Source organism: Protomyctophum parallelum, assembly GCF_964188405.1.
Source record: "Protomyctophum parallelum genome assembly, chromosome: 1".
NCBI lineage: Eukaryota > Metazoa > Chordata > Actinopteri > Myctophiformes > Myctophidae > Protomyctophum > Protomyctophum parallelum.
In genome coordinates, this window is record NC_139697.1 from 69,131,486 (window position 1) to 69,149,387 (window position 17,902).

General features: G+C 44.0%; 1 protein-coding gene across 1 annotated transcript in view; it reads left to right on the plus strand.

Annotated features, from left to right (window-relative positions):
* The window catches only part of LOC310854687 (E3 ubiquitin-protein ligase Jade-2-like), a gene marked incomplete at its 3' end in the record, with an annotated part of 81,314 nt that overhangs the window by 38,787 nt on the left and 24,625 nt on the right, over window positions 1-17,902 (plus strand). The window contains exons 2-3 of the mRNA XM_083759362.1: window positions 1,508-1,571; window positions 12,834-12,925. Of these exons, the coding sequence (XP_083615488.1) occupies window positions 1,508-1,571; window positions 12,834-12,925 (156 nt within the window). The remainder of the gene's footprint in view (window positions 1-1,507; window positions 1,572-12,833; window positions 12,926-17,902) is intronic.

Here is a 17,902-nt window from a genome sequence, read left to right on the forward strand (position 1 = left end):
CTTCTCCTTTTGTTTCTTTAAATCTTACCGTTTCTCCCAGATGAATACTCCTCTGTCCATCTTTTCTCCTGACTTACTTTGCTACTTTTTCAACTGTTGAAAATTCTGTCTGCCTGCATATCTATCCTCTACCATTCTGTCTTATCTCTCTTTCCACCTCAGTCTCTCTTCTCTTATCAATTTCCCCCCTCTCTCTCTCTCTCTCTCTCTCTCTCTCTCTCTCTCTCTCTCTCTCTCTCTCTCTCTCTCTCTCTCTCTCTCTGTCTTTCTTCCCAGTGAGTTTCATACTTCCAGTGAAGTTATTTGTCAGTGCGCACGCACGTGCACACACACACACACACACACACACACACACACACACACACACACACACACACACACACACACGCACAAGTCTGGCTCCTCTAACGTGTTGTTTTTGTTATTTGGAGTCATCTGGGAAATTAGTGAATTCAAGTGTCCAGGCAGTGGAAACCAGGACGTTGTTCAAGACAAGAACAAGAGCAATCCTGGCTTGTATATCTGCTGTGTGAAGTGGTCCCTCGACGGAGGCGTGCTGAAAAAGAAACAAATAAATGAATGTACACGTACCTCATAAATGACACATCCAGTCATCACGAAATGACAAGCTTCCTTCCGTTGAGCCACCTCTCCCCTGATGTAGGAGTTTAACTTGATCCTCTCTCTCTCTCTCTCTCTCTCTCTCTCTCTCTCTCTCTCTCATACTCCCACTGTCTGTCATTCCTTTTGATGTCTCTCTCAGTCATGTTCTGACATTCTCCGTTAGCATATAGTCGTGTCTGGCGTGGTGCGTCGGAATAAAACAAACTGCCACTCATCATTTCTCATTTCTTTGAATTGCAATCGAGTCGACACAGTGGAACACCCCACGGGGGGGGGGGGGGGGGGTATTCCATTGTCTCAGGGCCTTTTCTGCTTCTTCGTAACTGAGCTGTGGCAACGAATTAATTATCTTTCGCCGCTGGCGAGGAAATCGAAACTCTCTCAATCTGATCTAGGACCCGCCCTGCAGCATACAGATACAATACAGATACAATACAAAACAATACACAATACAAGACAACAAAGGCACACAGTGACCCGTACAACATTAAAAAAAAACACACACCAACATACCTAGTGCAAAAGAGGAAGAACATCACCTCATAACCTTCGACCCCTATACCCTGTCTGCCCTCTGCAAGGACTCTGTTAAGGAGTGTGATTGACAGAGGGACAAAGGAATGCTTGTACCTATTATATTTGCACGCATGGACCTTGTACCTCCTACCTGACGGCATTAGCCGATACTCAGGGTATAGTACGTGGGAGGGGTCAGACAAAAATGTCTTAACCTGTCCAATGGTGGCCTGCTCAAAGATGACCTGGGGGGTGATCGGAGGTGTAGACATGACTTATGGGTTCGACTTATGCTTTCATTCACCTTTTTCTTTTCTCTCTCTCTCTCTCTCTCTCTCTCTGTGTCTCTCTCTCATCCACCTGACAGATGGAGAGTGAGAGGAAGAGGAGAAAGTACTCGACCAGCAGCAACGACTCGGACACCACAGATAGTAAGTCGGACGGAGTGGCTTTGAGTGGGGAGGGCGAAAAGGAGGGGGAGAGGTACTGTGTGTGTGTGCGTGTGCGTGTGTGTGTGTGTGTGTGTGTGTGTGTGTGTGGTGGGGCGAGTTCCTGTGATTGTGCATGTGTGTGTGCACTATAGCGGGAAGGTAGCTGTCAGTCAGTCTAACTCACTCACCAGGTACCCGAGATGGCTTTACCTCCTGTCCATTCTGTGTGAAGAGTGAAGACATCCTGCAACGTCTGTCTCTCTTCTCATTAATAATGAAAAATAAATGAATAGATAGAGTTGGGTGAGACGGGGGTAGACGGGCAATACAAGACGAAAGAATGACAGAAAGAAAGAAAAGGGGGAAGAATGAATAATTCTAAAAGACCATAAGAGCCGGTGGTGTGGACAACCAGCCCCGGCTGACTTGACAACACAAAGAAAGCAAGCGGGGGAAAGAAAGGGTCAATGGAGCAAGTTGGAGAGTTAGCCTCGGAGGCTAACAAATGCTGTTTGAAATGGTTTGACACCTTAACGTACCTTATAGGACCTGCGGCGAGCCTGGTTTCTTACCCTTGAAGATTTCCCAACTAGAGACTTTTTTTTCTTTTAGGTCTCCAAGGTTAGTGGAAAGGCAAATATGAGAAAGGAAGCTTCATGATCGCCATGCACAGCCTATATAAGATAGTCCTAATAAACTGATCGACACATAACGAAGAGATGAAGGCGTGCTCGCGGATACAAATTAAACTGTTTACTTTATTATTCCATATGCCTCACATGATTCCAAAAGCTGCTGTTACCCTGACAGAGGCAGCTCGCTGCACCAACGCTGGCCTCACTTTTATTTTAAACAAACCTCGCATCGTGTGCTGTAGCACTCTGCCTATTTCAGGGGATTATCTTTTATTTTATTGCCAGTATTGTTAGTTTTGTATTGTTTTAGTGTCGCTTTGGCAACAGATGCCGGAGTAATTGAATTGGATGTATAGAGAGAGAACAGAGAAGTATGGACAGATGGTAGTCTGGTAGGAAGTTAGACTTGCAAAAAAGACAGTTTATTCAATTTTAATAGAGGATAAGCCCATTGAGCTGCAGCAACACGTTTTCGAGGGCAATGAGCACAATGAGAGAAAACAATCACACAACAATCAACAATAACATCGACAAAAACATAGACATGAGGGCTCTCACTCAATGACTAGACTTGTCTACAAAAATGAATCAAAAACAAGAACAGGCACATTTCAGCGAATCAAACAAATTTTGAAAACTATAGTAGTTGATCTAATTGAAGTTTGAACTTAAATTACGTCTCCCAATTGTTCTCTGAATATCAGGTACATCAAAAACAGCTGTACCATCTCATAGAAAGACAGACCGACAGACAGCGGGAAAGATTAGAAGAGACAGTATAGATCAGTTAGTATGTCAGTTTCATACAGTGACAAAAAAGGAAGTGAAAGAAATCAAGTTGGACAGGAGAGAGACATGGCGTCAGCTAATCGTGACAAGCGCGTGCCAGATGTTCAAAGCGGTGTGAGTTAAGACTCTGCGTGGCTAACTCATCACCATCGCTGCCGGATCTCAACCGTCACCAGGGATGACATCTGCTCGTGAACACCTCTTGCAGCGACGTTATGCCGTGAGCACACAGGCTCGCTAAGCTCTCTCCCCGACGCACCAAACATCACGGAATGTTGTTTTCCGTGAATCATTCTGATTCAGCCCATCTGACCACTCACCACGGGGCAGCCGATATGTCGTAATAACGCTTTTTAGAGATTTTCCAAGTGGAGCCCTGATCCAGAAACGGTTGCTTAACCGTTGTCCTAATGACTTGCAAAAAAGGTTTAGGAGGGCCCCGCGCCTACCTCCCTCCGGGGGCGAGCCAGGGTGAACGAGGTGACGGTTGGTTAGTAAAAACAGAGATAAGTGCTGTGTTGAGGAGGGGTGCGTTTCTTATCACTGCAGCTCAGTGACGTCACGTTGTATAATTTACCCCCAACCACCGCGGTGGTCTCACCTTATCACCTAAAAGTGGAGTATGCGTGGGCCTTTGGTCTTCTGTACTCTGCTGAAGGAAAACGGGACGCAAAGGTCTTAATTCTTTTGGCATGCTCACACAACACATACCTGGTTCAACATTTAGGCCTGGAACGTTATTAGAGACACTATCTGTCTAAAAGTAAGCAATTTTAGGCTTGACGTCGAAAAAGAAAAAAGAAAAAAACTTTTTTAAAATGTTTTTTTTCTTCTGAAAAAACGCATCTTTCTGACCCCGCCGACCCCCATCTGAAAATATGTTGTTCCAGGTACCCTCCAGAAGCAAAGATTTGAGTTAAAAAAAATAAACTGAAACTCAAAGAATATATAGTCAAAGATTTTTCAAGATCTTTCAAAAATAGCAGACCTACAAGCTCATAGCGCGCCACTCGGTGGCGCGCTATGAGCTTGTAGATCTGCTATTTTTCAATAGCTAAAGCATAACATAATGCTTTATGTGTGTGCCGGGGTGTGGATAAATGGGCTATAGGGAGAACGTATACGGCTGTATACCCCGCCTGCCCCACCATGTTTATCTGTTGTTTTTCTGTTTACACGTGGCACTGCATCCGTGCAACGGGTGGTAACACATACCAGGCTATAATATAGGCCATTGGTATCAGGGATTTGACCCCGATACTGAAATCCGATACCAAGAGAATGTAACTTGTCAGAAATTAGAGCAAAGTGACCTGAAATTGTGTCGTGGTTGTTTTTATCCCCACACACAAAGAAGGGTTGTCAGATCTCTCTCCATGGAGGACAAATATATCGTCACTGGCAGGCGCAAACATTGTATCTATAGATATTTAAAACCTTTTATTTCAACCATTAGTTTTTGAGTGGTGCAAACCACTCCTACAACCAGCAATGTCCGTCCGTCCGTATGTTTAGGGTATCAACAGGGGGTGCTGTTGCACCGCTCACTTCAGACAGGTCTGATTTTCCTAAATTAATGGTCTGGTCTACTCCGTTTAGCCGATCTACAAGCTCACAAGGTGTCAAGCTTGTACCAATTATTTTGAAAGTGGTTAGACTTAAATATTAAGAAATGAAAAGTATTCACAAGACCCTGTGACTAAATTATACTACATTGGGTTGGATCATAGACTGTAAAAAATATGGACAAAGCGTTCTCTGGGTCTGATATGGACGTAAAATGAAGCCTGTCAGTCCTTGAACTGTAAGTCGCCATCTTTGTAGATCCGTTTGGGCCCAGCTGGCCCATTGGCTGGCCCAGACAACGAGGTGGGACTTCCCCCCTTCTTCTTCGTTGGTTTTTATTTTGACTCGAACGGGGGGTGGCTCCCGATCATAGACTGTAACGGTAGCCACGCCCCTCAGAACATACGCAACTTTATGGTCTTTTTTTTTTTTTTTTTAACATATGTTTATTGATTTTCAAAACAATTTACATATATTTCCCAATTTTTTTTAATAAATGGGACCATAGTTTTCCAAAAAGAATATTATGACATGAGAAATGAGACTTTAAACTAGTGACTGGAAGCAGAAAGTATTCATGACCATGTTTATTAAGGTAATACAGTCTAGGTGAAGTTGGGCCCAAATACATGGAGCTCTATGGAGCTATGGGGGTTTTTTGGGCCCAATGACAGTGCCACAACAGGCCATTATATGAACTTTCAGGAAGTCCCGATTTCCTTAGTGGCTTCGCAGAATATCTGTCTGACTGCTCCCCTGGGTTGGATCCATGATTTGGAACACGGGTACAGTATATTAACGTAACGATTTTGGACATACAAGTTATGTCCGCCCGACAGCCGACAATATGTAACTCTTTTAGTTCACTGACGGTCTTTATTTACAGTCCAGGGGACATTGGGGGGGGAACACATCGCGTTGACATCAGTCCATTCCGCAAGACACTTTTATCAGCGTGTGAAGAAGGAGAGCATATCGACTCACCCCCCCCATGCACCGGTTGAGGCCGGTTGAGGCTGGTATAGCTGTCGACATGTCCACACGGGTCTCGTTTCGTCCCTTTTCGCACATTGAGGCTGCGTCCGTCTGCATCTGTCGGCTGGAGGTTATCGCGTCTCTAATTGAAGGATAGCCATGATAATTTTGGCTGCGCCCGTCGGACCGGGCCTTTTAATTAACACACAGCCACGATGGTAACCTCCGCCTGTGGCTCGGCCCCTTCGGTTAGCCTTCCCCCCCCCCCTCGCCCGCCAGATGGAGAGGCACCGCAGCTGCCTTGTGTCTCACGCACACACACACACACACACACACACACATGCGCACACGCACGCACGCGCACATACACACACTCATGCGGTCGCATATTTTTGTACGTGGTCACACACTTGCGCACTTACAGTTGGGTGCATGCATGTGCCATGTTTGCACGTATACCGGTATGCTCATCTGTGCAGGCGCGCACACACGCAGACACACAGTCCACATTATGAACCTCATGAACCATACAGCGTCTCCCTATTCTGGACATAATATCATAATAGGCCAAAAGTCGACGGAAAATAAATGAACATTCGGTGGGAATATATAGGCAAACATTCAGCAAAAACAATAAATTATATACAGTATACTGTAGGATTTATCCGTTTAAAGCATAAACGCGACACCGTACCAATGCCGGAAATGTTGCACACACACACGCAGACGACGTGCACACATAGCGAGCACGCTCACTGGCGCACACTTGCACGTACAAGTATATTGTGCATGCACGCAACGCACGGACGCAACGCATGCACATGATATATTTGTTCATGGCTGTGAAAATGGCCCACTCGTCCTGACACATTTATGCTCGCAGCGAGCCGCAGTGTTTCACTGCTGCTACGTTGTTGGCTCTCGGACAGCTCTCTGTCCCTGTGGGCCTGTTGGTTTGAATTCGAACAGGAGGAGGTGGGTGCTCCCCTAACTCCAAAGACACTCTACAGGCCTCTCCGTCTATCTAGAGTCTATAAATGAAACGACTTGACGATAACAGCTTCCACCTGCCCCGCTGCCGTCTTCTTCCGGTGATATCGCCGTCCCATAGATTCTTCTCTCTCTCTCTCTCTCTCTCTCTCTCTCTCTCTTGGCTGTTCCTACCCTCGCTCCCATTTCTCTCCCTCTCCCTCCTCATCTCTTGTCTCGCTCTTTATCCATGTCCCCTGTCTCTCCCAGATGTCTCTCTATATGTTCTCTAGCCCCGAGCCCCGAATGCCATTTCTGAAATCTTTTGAAACTGGTGCTTGAATTCTTTCTGCGAACCTGAAGCTTTGTTTTCATGATAATAATGTAGTTTTATATATGTTTTGGTGTAAAACGGTGTTAAGAAGTGCAGTTAAGGTCACACACGACCACATCTGTTTTTTTGTAACTTGCAAAGGGAAGCGGCAAACAACGTGAACTTGCTGATAAGTCCAGCGGTTTATGATATTAACTCCGGAAGAAACACGCGGTATAGATGGTCTAGATGGCCCGAACCCATATAAAAGCCCATATAAAAGCCAAGCCAGACCCAACCCAATTCCAATCCACCGAGCAAAACTTTGGTAAATCCAAAGCTTTTTTAGACACAGCCCTACCCTTTTCCCCGCTGTCTTTCTCTCTCGCATTCCTTCTGCACACGATGATCGCAGCCATGAAGTATAATACAAACAAACACACCCATGTGCTTCTCCGACCGTCCACCCTGTCTCGCTGCAATCGGTGAGGTAACGTTAATCCGGTTCGACAGCAGTGAAGCCAGGACTCATAACAGCTGACGACGGGTCTGTAGCATAAACTGGCTCAATGGCTGTCAGTTCACACCACATTAACCCATTTTGACCTCAGATCAGATTCTAAAAATTTCTTCTACATCCTGACAGTTTTCTGAAAAAGCTATGTTTCTATGTCAGTGGTTCTTCGATTTTTCAATAGCTAAACCATAACATAATGCTAACACTAAAAGGGGTTTCCGCCCAGAATGGGTTAAGATTAATTTGCACCTCCATCACATGGCAGTGTGTCGCTTCCTGACAAGAACAGTTCTGCAATGTCACGGTCCGCTCCTCTGCTCTTGTGTTTATTCTTTTTTTTTCTCCGACTTTTACTTCTTGTATTCTTGTTCTTGTGTTCTGGTATAGTTTGTTGTTTTCTAAGGCCTCATACACACACGCGTATCAAACGCACATTCTGTGTTCTGTCTGTGTTTGATGGCCGCCTCAATGCTTTTCCAACGAAAGTCACGTGGTTTGACCAAACATTTGTGTTTGATTGCCCCCCTCCCCCCCATCAAACACAAGCGTTTGGTCAATCTGGTATTTGGTCAGTGTATTCGGTTCCTTGTCAACGTGGCCGGCACTGGTTTGCTGCACCTGGCCGGCAGGTTTTGAACTTCACTCCCTGTTGGCTGGGTGAGGCCCTCTCTATCGGTGATGGCTGCGCCCGGGGCGCCCCCCTCCGTGTGGACTTGTCTATAGCCGGAAGCCTGGAGGAGAGAGGGGCAGTGACTTGGCCAATCACTGCTGACCCGCCAACTGGAGTGTGTACTGTAAGTGGTTTACGGTTGAAACACTCTTAAGAAGGTTTGGAGACCACCTGATGACCTCTCTTCCAGGCCAAGGCATCCATTAGAAATGGATTATATTCGCATCTTTGATGTATTTGTTCAAACTGAAGTTTCCTTATTATTTTCCTAGTGTGTGTGTTTTGAGAATAAATTCTCTTCTCTGCCTGGTCGTCCTACACCTACGTGTCCTACGCCATGACGACATACAAGCTAACCACGCGTTGCAAAGCGACATGTTGTTAGCTTGCAGATCCGTTTGTGTCCGAAAGCAACGTATTTGCTGGATAGGTGGATGACAGACGGACCTTAAATTGAACCTGAGGGAATTTCAGTTGTCATAGCAGCACCGCAGTAAGGAAACAAAGGCAACAGGTAACAGAATAAGTAGTAACACTTATGCTATAACAACATGATAATAAAAAGGACAGCAGAAAGACACCCTGACCTGGCCCTCTGAGCCTGGGCTGGCTTCATGGGGTATGTCATTGATTAAGATTAACTACTTCTTTAATCCTTTCTGAACCCAAGCATTTTTTTTATACTTTAGCTATCGAAAAATAGCAGATCTACAATTTCATAGGCGCGCTACGAGCTTGTAGGTCTGCTATTTTTGAATAATCATGAAAATACGGCACAAATCTTTGAATATATATTCTTTCAGAAGACCTTTTTTATTTCGACGTCAGGCCTAAATGGGTTAAAGACCATGGGAGTCGGGACTGACTGGAGTGGACAACTGGACATAAATAAACACACGTATAATGGATATACCTGAATGGCAGTTAGTTACATAATGACTACTACAGATTATATATGAGGCTTTACGTGTCCAACTCGCGTGGTACTTTGTATATGGCACGTGGAGGTGCGTTTGGATGAGTCATTCTGTGCGTGACTGACGGCTTTGTTCGACATTATCAGATCGTAAAACCAGAGCCATGGAAACGCTATTATGGTGAGGATTTTAATATTGAGTAGTCCTCAGAATGTGCTATATTAAATGACCTTGGCATTAGTGTTTTTTTCTTTCAGTATATGCCCGGTGTGATGTCATTCAAGTGCCGACATGATGTAATTGATGCAAATTTTAGGGGTGTAGAAATGGAAATCGGCCTTGGGCTACAGTGCGGCCCGTTCACTCACACACGCATGCACACACGCACGAACGCATGCACGCACGCACGCACGCAGCCACATGCACGCGCACACGCACACATACACACACATGTGGCCTGGGCGCCGATTGAAGCTGTGGGTGTGTTATTGGCTGCTGTGTCTGGTTAATTGCCATTAAGTTGTGTATTAATGAGGTTGTAAAAGACCACACTGGACTAACTCCTTAACAAGATGCTATTTATACTGTCATTACTTATTAAACCACTTAATAGATCATCATCAGCCTGCCTCTGGTATAAGGGCCCGGTCTGCACTGCTCTCTGCATAATAACCGCTGGGCTGGCCTCAGGAAAAAAGTGTCCATTTTGGCCATGTGCCAAATGCAGGCATATACCAAGTGATATGTACTGTACTTAGTCCTGGTGTAATGTTAGGCTGGCTCTCAATGAAATCTACACGGTATGATACTGTATGCACTAGTGATATAATTAATATAGGATTACATAATAAGAATGAAACCGAAGCCGCATTTGTATGGAATCCTTTCATGCAAATCATGCAACTCACGGTGCTTTTACATTAAGGAAACAATTGAAAGGAAGCAAGCGGTGTGTGTGTGGGTGTGTGTGTGTGTGTGTGTGTGTGTGTGTGTGTGTGTGGGGGGGGGGTGGTGGTGGTTGTGAGTGCCTTGCAAAAAAACAAACAAGTAGGACTTAAAAAGAAAGAAATCTTAAAGGAGTAGTTCACCCAAAACATGACTTATTTTCTATCAATTACACACCAATTAAACCCATGTTTCTATGTCAGTGGGGCTCAACCTTTTTCATGTCAAGGACCCCCAGAATTATCTCTATTGGGCCACGTACCCACATCTCAAAATACGTAGTTCCAGGGACTACACAGACGCCAATGTTTTAGTTACAAATGTTCACTCTGAAATATATATTCAATGATTTGTGCCACATTTTCACGATTAAAAAAATAATAGCAGACCTACAAGCTCGTAGCGCGCCACTTGTAGATCTGCTATTTTTCAATAGCTAAAGTATAATATAATGCTTGAAACACCAAAATGGGTTAAAAAGGGAACATTCCCTGACAGTGACGGAGACGCAACGCTGACGCGTGCAGTGGAGCCCCCCGGCGTTAGATTCTCCTTGGAGTCTCCTACTCGGTAGGAGATTCTCCCACTCAGTAGGAGCCTTGGATTCAAGGCTTCACGGGCGTGTGTAATTGTTGGAACATATAAGTCATGTTTTGGTTGAACTAGCCCACTCCTTTGATAATGCACACAATACAAAAAGACAGTTGAAGAAAATACCTTAAAATGTATGAGAAATGGTGCTACATATAACAGATAGTCTAGATACATATTATGTGTCGTTTAATTATTATGCCCCTCTCTCTAATCTCTGTACGTGAGGTGTTCCATCGTTTTGGAGCACAATTGAAGAAAGCTGCGTGTCCAGTGTTTTTATGGGTCTGCATATCTAGTACGCCTGTAGTAGAGAGGATCTAAGGGCTCGTGAAGGAACATAAAACAACAGGGAGTCTGTGATGTAGGTCAGCCCGAACCCGTTGAGAGCTTTATAGCAGAGGGACTTTTAGAAATCGACTCTTGGAGCTTTGAGCTTTGAGTCCCCGCAAAGGCCCGACCCACGGTGTTCGAGCCTGGCCCCGGCCCCAACCTCGACAAGGGGGGGGGGGACCCCTGCAGTTCATTAGCCCGAGCCCTATACCCGAAGAACCCCGACATCAAATCAATTAGATATCTCTCTTGACGTACGCTTTCATGTGTGCAGCGTGAAACTCTCTCTCTCGTATACAAGACGCCGAACCACTATACCTGCTCCGCGATGAGCACGTTCGTGCCTTGCAGGGTTTCCTCCGCCAGCAATGCTACTGTGTCGCCTTAGGCTTATGTTTAATTTTTCTGTATATTCTATGCACTCTATTCTATGCATTCTAAGCAATGTTGGCATTTCTGTACGCTTTAGAAAAGCTTGCAACTACTTTATTGTCATCCTGTGTACATGTGCTTTTATTTTGAAGAACTCCGTATATAATGAGAGTCACTTCCTGTGAGCACCATCTTTGATGCAGCAGTGCAGAGAGTAAACACACACTGTTCAGAGCTGTAAGCCTAAGAAAAGAAAACATCTACCAACTTGGAAGCTTTTGAGAGGCAATGCTGTAAGTTGCAGTTGATGTTAGATATGCTAACTTTCTGTACAATATTGTTATGTTCATTTTGTATTTGGGAACGTTTTTGACAATGTTTACTGTTGTCTGCAGAACATAGCCTAGCACTTAGCTTAGCCTAGCACTAGAACATAGCACACTCAGGTGTATGTCATCCTACTAATCAACACTGATGAGTGTATGTGGTTTAGCTAGTGTGTGTATGATTTTGTTAATTACATGGGTTTATTTTGTTGTGAAATGATTGGAATGCTGTCAATTAAGAACAAACTCTGAATGTATTATTTTATTATTTTTGCAGTTTTCACCGCCTTGTCATGAAGTAAACCGTCAATTCCACCTTCGACTCTGTCTTCATTGGCTGCGGTTTATCTTGATGTTAAGTGGCAGTCCCATACACTGCCATAGAACATTACAGCTACGATGCAAAGCTCTTTGGATTGAAGGCAGAATTTACCATTTAACGCGCTGGAGTCGGAGATGTGTTTCTTTCTTTCTGTTACTTGCCAGCTGTCTGGCAAGCAGAGCACTGAATAAAGCTGTAACATTGTGTAATGAATTGATACATTAATGCATTCTGTAGCTACATCAGTGCACATGATAGATGGAGTTCTGCTCCCCAGCTCTGTTGCACCATTGGCACACATCTCCTTGTGGTGTCCTTGGTAGGGTTCCAGCGGCTCACCAGTAAAATGTGTCACCTTAGTATCACAATTATTTTTAGCCACTTTATATTATATATAGACAAATATATATATATATATATATATATAATATACTTTGGTTGTTCAAAAATAGTATTGCATAACTGGTTGTTCAAAAATAGTATTGCATAACTGGTTGTTCAAAAATAGTATCGCATACTTTTTGTCATTTTTTCTTTTTCTTTCCGTATAGTCTTGTTTGTTGTTTTTCTTGTCTGTTCTTCCTTCAATAAAAATTAAGTGAAAAAAAAAAAAAGTATCGCATAACCGGTCTTTTTTTTCAAGATTTATTTTTATAATTTTCATTTTTTCTTAACCCATTTTGGGCGGCGACCCTTTTTGGTGTTTTAAACATAATGTTATAATTTAGCTATTGAAAAATAGCAGATCTACAAGCTCTGAGTGGCGCGCTATGAGCTTGTAGGTCTGCCATTTTTGAAAAATCGTTAAAATGTGCCTCAAATCTTTCAGATTTTTTTTCGACGTCGGGCCTGAATGGGTTAACACAAATCTTCTCTTCAGGTGATCCCTGGCTGGCGCACATAACATAACATTTTCAAACGGGGGTGGGGGTCCTTGACATAAACTTGGGGGTCCTAGACATGAAAATCTTTGAAAAACCACTGGTGGCTAATGCTCCCCCCCCCCCTCCTGTGTCCTCCAGGTCAGGTCACGTCATGGTCCCGCTCCACCAAGAACACGGGAACCAGTAGCACCTCATCATGGGTTCAGCACCAGCACCAGAAACCATCAGAGGTACGTTTACAACCACACATGCTGCTGTGTTCGACAAGTATAACCGACTGTGAGAGGGAGGATGACTGATTTAAGCAGTCACACCTGTTGTGCCTTGATCAAGTCCATGCACAACAGGTGTGCAGCCACACCCAGCTCTGAGTCCAGTTCTAGTTTGACTCAGGCCAGGTGTGACTGCTTAAATCAGTCATCCTCCCTCACACACCGACCTCCAAGGTTTTTGGTTTCATTCACGAATGCTTCCAAGTACCCCCCCCCCAAAAAAAAAATGCAGTATTTGCTTGAATACCTACAAAATATTTCCAAAGGGCTGGCTTTTCTTTGCTGAACTCTTGCATAATCTGGATATCTTGGACCTTGTCCAGCAAAAATATTCCTTTTCATCCGGGATTAGCTCATGCCTTTTAGATCAAGTATTTCCCCGACTCCTGTATAATTGTCGGTGGCAAAATGTCAGGCGTGGGTTGTGTAGAGTGAGAACTGTACGAGAATTATGGTCAGAAATGAAGTACAGTATGTGGAACACCTTGAATTCAGTATTCCAGTAGTCCAAATGTCAAAAATCTTTACTTTTGAGGAAAATTTAAATAATAACTTGTGCTCAAATGTATCCAATGTAGTTATTATTTAGTCACAAGCTATTGTTAATTTTTTTCATTGCTTAAATATTTATAAAACCCTCCGACTTTGGCATTGCGGCACAAGCTCGCATGCAGTGTGAGCTCGTAGATCGCCTATTTAGATGGTGGCGTTAATTCATGAAGAAATATAAAGAGAAGTAGCAAGTTACAAGGTTTCTGCCTGACGGAAAGCCGCAGAATGTCAAAGAAAATACGTTGCTGCTCAGAGTTTATAGCAAGATTCAATCAACTCGGCTCAGCTCTAAGCAGCTTGTTTGTCACATCACAGGTTTACAGAGGCAGACAAGTGGGTGAAAGTCATTGTCGTACAAGCTCCCAGCTGTTGCCGTTTCCAGAATGGTAGAATGAAAGAAAGAGAGAGAGAGAGAGAGAGAGAGAGAAACGGAAAAAGTCACGAAACAATAAACATTCATTCATTCGACAATGATGGCGGCTCAGTACTCAGAACTCAGAGAAACATGCGGCAGCCACTCCTTATCCAGGCAGTGTGGCTTTAAAATCAGCCACTGAGTGAAACAAACACGGGACTCGGATGCCCGCTCCGCGCCGTTCAGTTCACCACAGTGCAGTAAACCCCAGCTCATGCGACGAGGGCACAGATAGGTTTGGGCTAAAGTAGTGGGTTGGAGGAACGGAACAGCCATGGGGCCTGTGATGATGAATGGGTCTTATGAGGGATCTCAAATGACCACCACATGGGGACGTCGTGGGTTTGGGGGGGAAAGCGGAGCATAATGTTCCCAGCGGTGGAAATGTGGTGGTGCAGTGGTGGTGGTATAGTAGCTGCTTGCCAATCATACATACTATACCTCCCCAGGGCCTCATACACACGCATCAAACGGATGTTCTGTGCTCTTGTCTGTGATTAATGGCCGACCACAATGCAATTCCAATGGCAGTCACATGGTTTTGACCAAACATTTGCGTTGGATGAGACAGTCAGCAATCAGCAATCAAACATAAATGTTTGGTCAAAACCATATGACTCCCACTGGAATTGCATTGTGGCAGCCATTAATCACAGAACATTTGTTTGATACGTGTGTATGAGGCCCCACTCAGTCAGCGAAGCATAATTCACCCCCCCCCCACCCCTCCCCTCCTCCAGGAGAGAGCCTGCCTGTCTGTCTGTCTGTCTGTCTGATGCCTCTTTAATGCGAACGGTGATTTCACCCCGAAAATGAGATGTGCCATTCAGGGGCTGGAGAAGTGGCAGCTATAGCTCGTTCTAAATGATTGATGGCTCAAAATGATTAAAACCAATCTTCGTCTTTTTTTTTCTCTTCCCTCTTTCCATCTTAACGGATAGGTAATTTTATTACTTTCGCAAAACTGAAATCTTCTATGCTCTAGTCTAGAGATTAAATCCTTTTATTCCCCCCCACACCCCTCACAATGTATATCATCTCTGAAATTGCACCTCTCGCTGGCTCTATTATGAGTCTACGTCCCCCTCTCATTCACTCCAGCGGTGTCCAACGTGTCGCAAAGCTGTCACGCGGAAATGTGACGAAAGCATTCGACGGTACCTAGAGGTTTTTCTTTGTCTATTTGTTTTTTTCTTTCTTCTTTTGTTTTTGGGTCTTTTAAATTTGATGTGAAGAGAAAGAGAAAACGTGTCACGCCTTGTTGTCGCTGAACCGGGCCTTGCAGTGCACGTCAGTCAGGGAGCATCTGGCATACACTGCTGGGAAGTAACTAAAGTACATTTACTCAAATTCTGTACCATTTTTTTCAATACTTAATGTGATTCTACTGCACTCCATCTCAGAGGTTACTTATGCGCCGCCACAATTACAATACTTTGACATCTTTAGTGATATAGACACTGCAGATAATGGTTTAATACAAAACATAGATTTAACCACCTATTGTGTAGGCACTACTATTATGCTATTATGCTATAAGTTTTACAAAAGCCTAAGTCCTTTCCATTTGTCCTGTATGTTTTGAACACATTATTTTAGACTTTTGCTTAAGCTAACAGTTTGAAGACATCACTTTCACATTGTTGGTATTTCTACTTTTACTTTTACGTCTGAAAGTCCAAAGCGACTCCTCCAGCACTGCTGTGGCTGCTGAAGCCTCCTCCTCCCACCAGCGCTCCATCTAGTTAACCGCCGGTGCTGTCACTCTGTAATTATAGGTTCCTGCTCTGACCCGGCGGTGGTTCTGCTCAACAACCTCGGGCTGCGATCCTTTTCACCCGGCGCCTGCTCGCCACGCACCCTCTCTCCTGCTAGTATTCCTCGTTGTTATTATTATTATTATTATTGTTATTACTAGACCGGTTCCCGGCTGTATAGAGCACCGAGTCGGTAACGATGGAAGCCATGCCCCACCCGGCTATGCAATTCCCATTGTAACCGTTCCACCCATCTGTATCATGCTTTAGCTATTGAAAAATAGCAGATCTACAAGCTCGTAGCGCGCCACCGAGTGGCGCACTACGAGCTTGTAGCTTGAAAAATCGAAGAACGACTTGACATAGAAACACAGCTTTTTCAGAAAACTATCGGGATGTACAGTAGAAGACATTTCTAGAATCTGATCTCAGGTCAAAATGGGTTATTCCAGGCATGCCCAAATATGAAGTGCTGTGATGTCAGAACAGGCCGGCTCCATATTTGGAGATATAGGGGTGATCAGGTCCAGAGCCCGGGGGCCGGGCAGAGGCTTTTGTGCTGGTTCTGGACAACCGGCATATCAAATATAAAATATTATATACAATGCACATCTAAAAGATCACAATGTGTCACGATTCGGCACGTTGGGAACGTGTAGATCGGCTATTTACACTAATCGGAGTACAATGAATTATAATAGGCCAATTAATTATATCTTTCCACAGTGCAAAATAGAGATAACCGGAGAAAGGCTTTTTCCTATTGAACCCCCAAGGACATTAAATTCTGACTGAAGTTAGTTTATAAACCTTTATAAGACAATAATAACAATACTCTTATTCCAAAGAGAACTACCTGTAAACATGTAAGAAAAACTGGTAAGAACTGGAAAAATAATAATAATAATAATAAAAAAACATTAACAATACATCCTCATATTGACGGCAGTAACGTGCAAGCATATACAACTCTATGGAAAGAGACGAAGCCTTCGGTTTAGCAAAGTTTGCCAAAGGGCAAAGTCACGGGACTCGTAATGACAGCGTAGCTATTTTCTATAGCGAGCCGTGTCTGCATTTGAGCCTCGACACGTGCTCGAAACTCTGCCTACACTGCCTCTTTAGAAGTGGTTAGAAGGAGGACACATGTTGCATGTTGACGCTTCCCTTTTTTTTTTTTTTGACCGTTTAGTTTGAGAATCACCTAAATTTCTTCTAACAGCTCTGCCACTATATCCAAACTACTCAGAAACATCCCTGCTTCTCTCTGGGGAAATGTGTGACACAACGTTCTCAACGTTTTTGGCTGGGGTTGGGACCCCCGAAAATGCTTTGGCCATGTCTCAAATTTCATATATTTCATTCAAATCTCACTATTTCTGTTCATCGCTCTTGTTCATTTCATGACAAAGTGATGGCACAGTCATCACAGGTTATTGTGAGTGGTATAGCTCTCAGTCACCAAGCGCAAGTCCCATCGGTGTGAAACTATTTAGTCTTTATTAACCCATTCTAGAAATGTCTTCTACATCCTGACAGTTTTCTGAAAAAGCTATGTTTCTATGTCAGTCGTTCTTCGATTTTTCAAAAATAGCAGACCTACAAGCTCGTAGCGCGCCACTCGGTGGCGCGCTATGAGCTTGTAGATCTGCTATTTTTCAATAGCTAAAGCATAACATAATGCTAACACCAACAGGGCTTCCTGCCCCAAAATGGGTTAAAGCGGTTGAAAAAGTGACCTAAATAATCAATCCCACTCATCTCTGTGGTTAGTGGGATGTTGTGGTGATGCTATTGTCCCACAAAGGTAAATGGCAGCTGCAGGAACATTACATTTCTCAGTCACACACACAGATGTTTTCCAGTCGGATTTGAACCGACAGCCCTGCAACTCAACAGCATGCGTGATGCTTATTAAAACACAATCAGTGCCGGAAGTTCTTCAAAATAGGAGCTCTGGTGTGCCAGAGCTACTATGTCCGCTTTTACTCTGAAACCCACGACCCGGGAAAACAATCTGCTAAATAAGTGTGCTTTACATTGCTATAGCTTACATTGCTATCGTTTTAATTTATACGATATATAATCCAAAAAGCGTTCATATTTTGTGGGAGAGACGGACGAGGAGCAGAAATGAAGCGCCAGTATATCGATCCGTTCAGAACCACGGAGAGCGCCCTGGATTAGGAGAGACGAGTCGTTCTTTCTGTC